We start from the raw sequence: 7,440 nt of genomic DNA on the forward strand, positions 1-7,440 counted from the left end.
TTATAAAAGTAATCCACATGGCTCCGGGGGGTTAATAATGGCCTTTTGAAGCTAAGCGATGCGTTTTTGTAAGAAAAATGTCCATATTTAAAGGGGTACTTCAGCGCTGGGAAGATGAATGTCTATTTAAACTGGGTCATTTATGTAGTAGAAATGTGAAATTATTTTTGAATTTGGTGCCTTCTAGACAGCAGAAAATGTATTTTTGTCTCATGTGGATGAAAGACAACAACTCCCAGAATGCACTTGCTTCGCTGCCCAACGAGGCCACTCCCAAAGCCACGGCTACTGGTTATCACCAAGGGGGTAATCCAGCACCCGGAAAGCGTACCTTCCATAGGGGCAGCCATTGCTAACCAAGCCATCACCTGGCTGTTAGCATCCCATTGACTCCCATGTCACTTTGACAGCGAATAACTTTACATCTGAGGCGTTTAAAGACTCCATTTGACCATTGTTTATTCCTAAAGAAACACGACAATGTATAAAAGGCTCCATTACCTTGTAGCTTATACTATCGACCCGTAGAAGCCGTTTTTGTAAAAAATAGGCTAATGATTGCGTCACAGCCACGCGACTCTCGGCGCGCAGTAGAGAAATTACCGTATAGACCCAAGGAGATGCTCGCAGGCAATCTTTTACTGTATATGAGGCAATCGGGGGGACGTGGAAAGTTAAGGGAGAAGCATGTGGAGAAGCCCATAGAGAGCCAAAAGCAACGGGACAAAATATTTGAACAACGTTGAGATTCAGATTTCACTCTGCACATCTACTACAAGACTTACAACTGTCAGACTGGCTGGTCACATCACATCTACGTCGTCAAGCTCTGTCTGCGGCTGCGCAGTATGCTCAGCCATCAGGAAGTCAGTGCTTCTACTTGACTTCACTTTTTCTCCGTGAAGTCTATGGGGTCGCTGTGTCCATTTCTTTTGCTGTCTATGGTTATCACTTGCCCACCATGACACCGCCCACCGTCATTTTGATTTTCATATAGTAATAAAATAATTTCGTTCAGTTAGAGAACAGACACTACAATTAAAAACTGAACGTGACTTTTCAATAAAGTGTGAGTGAGCCGAACGAAAGTCACGGCCCAAACGCAGCAGGAGTCAGATTTCATTCATCACGAGAGTGAAGAGTTGAGCAGAGCTGAGGTAAGCGTGGCAGTCATTCACAACGCCTGTCCTGTCTGGCATGCTATCAGATCATGCCTATGGAAGCGTAACTTTCATAGGAATTAATTGAAAAGTTGAAACACTCACTTTGCTCCACACCGCTCCGTTATTAATGGCCGAGTCAAGCGGCCGTACGCATTTACACTCTGTGAGTGAGATCCCACTCCTGTGGCCCGGGTTGATAACATGCGGAAAAGCTCCTTCTACTGGCTGTAGTCTATAGCCTCTGGCCAAAAAATCCTCTGATTCAAATTATGGTACTTTTCCCACTCATATCCCCCTGAGACGAGAGAATTATGCATTTTATTTCTGGAAAAAACCTCAGATGACGCAAATATCGTCATTTTGCATCATCGGAGGCTTTTTTCCAGAAATAAACTGCATAATTCTCTCATCTCATATACTACTGGGTTTCTACTGATACAAAGCTTAATGCTAAATCGCTGAAGTGACCCTTTAACACATTATAAAGTGAAATAATGTAGCTTCCAGCGGACCTCAGTCCGTTTTCAACTTACGGAAAAAGCGTAACTGACGCTGCAATGACGCCAGACGTAGCGTAAGCATTTTGAACTGCGAGAGGAATTACACTTGCTTCATAAGTTGAATACACTAGGTGGTCTGGCGGAGGCTAGATATTTGACATTATAACATGTTAAATATGGACATTTTTCCTACAAAAAGCATGCCGCTTTGCTTCAGAAGGACTTTATTAACCCCATGGTAGGGATGGGCGTATCGATATGAAGTATCAATATATCGATACTAATGTGAGCATCGGAAAGTATCGGTACTCAATTAAAAATATCGATATTAAAGTGTTTTTTAACTAGTTAATTTGTTTATTTAAAAAGATTATTTAATGCATACAATACAAATAACCTATGTAACAGAACAGTTGTGTATAGAACTATTTTCCTGCTCATCTGAACTATGATCTGAACGCACACAAATGCTGCAAGACAGAACCAATCAATCACAGAGAGAACGTTCGGTCACTGATGAAACGTTCGGTCACTGATGAAAATATGTATTGTACTGTATTCAAACAGAGCGGCGTTTCCCAAAAGTATCACAAGAAACCATTGATGCTTTTGGAAATGCAGCCCAGAACAATGCTCAGAAAAAAACATATTATGTTTGAGTTATTTCACAATAAACAAATTGAAATTGTAGCCTACATGGTTTGTGCAATTACACTCTTTAAAGTTCAGTCGTATCGATATCGGTGATACTGGCCTTGAAAGTATCGGTATCGTATAGAAAACAAAATAAGTGGGATAACCCATCCCTACCCCCTGGAGCCGTGTGGATTACTTTTATAATGGATGGATGCACTTTTTTGGTCTTCAAATGTTGGGCTGCCATTCACTGCCATTATAAAGCTTGGATTAGCCAGGAGATTGTTTTAACTTTTATAGAAGAATGTCATATACACCTAGGATGGCTTGAGGGTGAGTAAATCATGGGGTTATTTTCCTTTTTGGGTGAACTATCCCTTTAAGCAATGTCAGTTGCTTTTGGATAAAATTGTGTTTGTAAATGTAAAATTAAGGTTCCTTATTTCCAAAATTGGATAGGAATGGGGTCTGACGTGCAAACGCTAGGGGTGATAAAAATCGTTCTGTCTGGTATGTATTTCCTTCCCCGGGCTGGAGGGGTATCGGACTCGCTCTGTGCTCTTTCAGACTAAGTGAGGCTTAGTATGCCAAATCCAAATCTGATAACCGCTCACAATCTAACACCGTGGGTGAAAAGGTTTAAATGCCCACTGTAACCACATCAAACAGAAGAGATTCTAATCTGGCCTGTTTTATTTTGACCAAACGTTTGGCTCGAGAACTGAGCTCGGCCCCACTTTATATTAGGTGTTCTTAACTACTATGTACTTACATCAAAAAAGAAGTACAATGTACTTACTGTGTTCAAATTGTATTGCAAAACACCTTTGCTGATATTGAGGTGGGATGCGGGTAGGGTTAGGGACCGGTGTGGTGGTATGGGTAAGTTTAAGGGTAGGGTTAGGTGTAAGGGAAGTGTCAACTGTGTAATTACAAATGTAACTACAGAAATTAATTAAAGATGTAATGACATGCAGTTATTTTTTAAAATGTGAGTACAAAGTAAAAACATGTATGTACACAATAAGTGCATTGTATCAAATGATTCATTAAAATGTTAATACATAGTAGTTAAGGCCACCTAATATAAAGTGGGTCCCTGAGCTCAGCCTATGATTAAATAGCATGGTCTTAGAATGATTTTTAACACATTTGTTCTATATAGGGCATAAACCTTTTTTGACATTCTTTATGTTTCAGTTACATTTTTATGACAAGTGTTGTACATCTTATAGCCACTAGATGGTAATAATTTTCTTTTTCTTTTACAAGATTCTCAGGATGTGGGATTTTCCAAGTGTAAATAATGATGTTTAATAAAAAACTAAGTTTATTGAAATCTGTGACAGATTAGAGCTACTTGTTTTTTATAATTAAAGCGTCTTGTCTGGACTTTGTTTTTCTTTCATTAAATCTGGAATGAACTTGTCTCCTTGACAGTGATTTCCTGAGGTGTTGAGTATCATAGCAGCTATTTTGATAAATTCCTTTGCACCCTAATTTTCCACTGTTGCCGTTGCTTTATTAGGCCATAAAATAAGTGCCACATGGGGACAGTTTATATCAGCTTCGGCTGTTTATGATTTTACAGCTACTTCTGTGGTTGAAATGTCATATTCAAGGATTTAAATTATTTATATATGTATTTGTAAGGAATGCAAAAGAAAATGAGTTTAGTCTACTAAAACAAACAATCCCATTTGACATTAGGCAATTCACATGGGAGCTTTCAAAAATTCATAATGGTATTTTCCACAAAAATATCTTACTTATTGTTACTAAAAGTAGTGTTTAGCCACCACTGCTGTAATAATAATTAGAAAGATTGTTTGAATGAGCTCCCATTTTAATTCATTGTTTTAATTTGCAGTCGTAAAGTAACATTTTGGATGAAACTATGATTGCCATTGTATTTTTTTTTTTTTTAAGGGTAAATCTCCAGATTGAGCGATTGTGTTTTACTGAGCGCCTTCTCTGTTGTAGGTGGGCGGAGCCACGATTCACGCAATATATTTTCAGTAGTAAGTAGGCGGAGCACATTCTCGGCGTTTACTGGCTTTACAGGAGTGTGTGGGCGGAACCACGCGGGAGCGTCATGAATACCCCGCCCCCGTATTAAAGGGACACCGAGAGAGGAGAGCGAAAGTTCAGTGTGAGCCAGTAGAGATGTGAGGAGGACAGAGAGGAGCTGCCGTCGGACCATACGCTTCACAGAAGTTCAGAGATAACCGAAGACACGGACAGATTTGTTGTTTCTCTTGTTGAGCTCTTCCTGACGTCCTTATGTGTTCTAATGATGACGGTAATGACTGACGTGAAATATTAGTTTGTTTAGTGATTGTGTGCGCGCGCTTTTCATAGAAACACACGAACTTGGACATTAAGCATCCTTTTATATGATATGAAGACTTTGAGGAGGGATTTTTCAGAGAAGTTTAATTCAGAGGAATATCTATTTTTCACAGCGTTTTAATTGGATGACAAATGAAATATTCATTGAAACATTAATCTAAGCAGTGTCTATGGAGCTACACAATCACCCATAACACACAAAACAAACCTTTTTTTGGGACTGTATATGCCAGGAAAGTTTTTTCTCGACATACCTCATTAAAAAAAGTGTGACTGAAAATCCAGCATGGGAGGCTCACCTTTGAAAATTGTGATTTATCTGTGGTGTCAGCTGGTTATTGCTGCCTACACTTTAGAGATTGGCTCTTATGACCCGGAGAGAGGAAGACCGGCTAAATGCGAGCCTATCGCAATCCCTATGTGCCAGGGTATCGGGTACAACCTCACCCGGATGCCCAACTTTATGGACCATGAAAATCAGAGGGAAGCTGCGATTAAACTAAATGAATTCGCTCCTCTGGTGGAATATGGCTGTGATGTGCATCTGAGATTTTTCCTCTGCTCTCTTTATGCTCCTATGTGTACGGACCAAGTGTCCACATCCATCCACGCCTGCCGTCCGATGTGTGAACAGGCACGTCAGAAGTGCTCGCCCATCATGGAGAAGTTTAATTACGCCTGGCCTGATTCTTTGGACTGCTCTAAACTGCCCACCAGAAATGACCCCAACGCACTGTGCATGGAAGCCCCGGAAAATGATACCAAAACTGAGACTAAGAAAGGAGAGGGCATGTTGCCTGTGCCGCCCCGACCCAGGCAGCCTGGCACTGGGAACGGACGCTCGGGGGGCAGCATGGGAGTTTGTGAAAACCCGGAAAAGTTCCAGTATGTGGAAAAGAGCGAGACGTGCGCTCCACGCTGCTCGTCCGCTGTGGACGTGTTCTGGTCCAGACAGGATAAGGACTTTGCTTTTATTTGGATGGCGGTTTGGTCTACTCTGTGCTTCGTATCCACAGCGTTCACAGTCCTCACCTTTCTCCTTGACCCACATCGCTTCCAGTACCCAGAGCGGCCCATCATCTTCCTCTCCATGTGCTACAATGTTTACTCAGTCGCCTTCATCATTCGATCCGTCGCCGGGGCAGAGAACATCGCGTGTGACCGTGAGAATGGAGAGTTGTATATCATCCAAGAAGGCCTGGAGAGTACGGGGTGCACCATAGTCTTCCTCATCCTCTACTATTTTGGCATGGCAAGCTCCATCTGGTGGGTCATCCTCACCCTCACTTGGTTCCTGGCGGCTGGTAAGAAATGGGGTCACGAGGCTATCGAGTCGCACAGCAGCTACTTCCACATGGCTGCTTGGGGCATACCTGCCCTGAAGACCATAGTCATCCTCACCATGCGGAAAGTCGCGGGCGACGAGCTCACCGGGCTGTGCTATGTGGGCAGTATGGATGTGGGGGCGCTAACAGGCTTCGTCCTCGTGCCTCTGTCCTGTTATCTCGTCATCGGGACGTCTTTCATCCTGACCGGCTTTGTGGCGCTTTTCCACATCCGGAAGGTGATGAAGACCGAAGGCACCAACACGGAAAAGCTGGAGAAGCTGATGGTGAAAATCGGCATCTACTCCATCCTGTACACCGTTCCCGCCACCTGCGTCATCATTTGCTACTTCTATGAGCGGCTCAACATGGACTACTGGAAATTCCGAGGGCTCCAAAGCAAGTGCACCACATTCCCGGGTCGGAGGAACGAGGACTGCTCTCTGGAGTCTTCGGTGCCCACCGTGGCCGTGTTCATGCTGAAGATCTTCATGTCGCTAGTGGTGGGCATCACCAGTGGCGTGTGGGTCTGGAGCTCCAAGACGCTGCAGACTTGGCAGGGACTGTGCAGCAGAAAGTTTACAGACAGGACTTGCAGGAAGCATTGCAGCGGGAGCTGCAGCACTAGTCACTGCCACTACAAAGCACCTGCCGTCATACTGCACATGTCCAAGACTGATCCCTACTCGGACTGCCCCACACATGTATGAGCTGAGCACTGAGACCACCGTGGCCTCATCTGTGATGTACTGCACTGTGGACTTTGTGAGATGCGGTGAAGCTTTCACGGTGAACTAAACCAACTTAAAACCCAACATTGCAGCTAAACAGTACTTTCATAAAGGGAGAATTTTACTATCGCTTGCTGTAGCAATAAATGAGACAGATATGCACATCCTAATCAGTTTATAAATATCTGCAATCGCTCTTGCATGGAGAAGTGCACAGTGTTCCCATTTGAAAACTGTTCAATGACTTGTTAATATGTTTAATTACTTGTTCAAATGTTTCAGGACACGTTATTTATTGTATATATATATATATAGATATATATTTAATTTTTCTTGGTCTTGGTTTCTTACAAGATGGCATTGGTCAGTCTGTTTAAAAGTGCCTTTTTGAAGAAGATAATAAAATGTTATATATTTTCAACAGTTGACTGGATTTTTATTCTTTGAAGTTGCACTTTTGTTTTAGTGTTGCTACACAAAGTAACACTGTTATTTCAATTTCATTTAAGTGCTTGTGCCGGACGGCTGTGTTTGCATCTATTTAGAGGTGGAAGTTAAAGAGAAGCGCCTCGGTGAGACTTTTCACATGGACAGTAACAAGAAAACACGTCAAAGCAATGCAAATATTTTGATGAAGAAAGCTAGGTTTGCATCTGAAAGGTTGCCCCAGTTCAAATGCAAATCGATCCTTGAGGGACCCTTTCAGGAGCCTTCAAAAGAGTGGGCTACCCCC

General features: G+C 42.5%; 1 protein-coding gene across 1 annotated transcript; it reads left to right on the forward strand.

The window, feature by feature from the left end:
* Window positions 1–4,466: 4,466 nt before the first annotated feature.
* On the forward strand, window positions 4,467–7,128 carry fzd9b (frizzled class receptor 9b). Its single transcript, XM_079825084.1, has one exon. The coding sequence runs from the start codon at window positions 4,938–4,940 to the stop codon at window positions 6,684–6,686; it is 1,749 nt and encodes a 582-aa protein (XP_079681210.1). The 5' UTR covers window positions 4,467–4,937; the 3' UTR covers window positions 6,687–7,128.
* Window positions 7,129–7,440: the final 312 nt, after the last annotated feature.

Source organism: Gobio gobio (genome assembly GCF_949357685.1).
Source record: "Gobio gobio genome assembly, chromosome: 9".
Taxonomy (NCBI): domain Eukaryota; kingdom Metazoa; phylum Chordata; class Actinopteri; order Cypriniformes; family Gobionidae; genus Gobio; species Gobio gobio.

Coding starts and splice junctions, on each gene's coding strand:
- fzd9b (XM_079825084.1), top strand. CDS start 4,938: ATGGGAGGCTCACCTTTGAAAATTGTGATTTATCTGTGGTGTCAGCTG.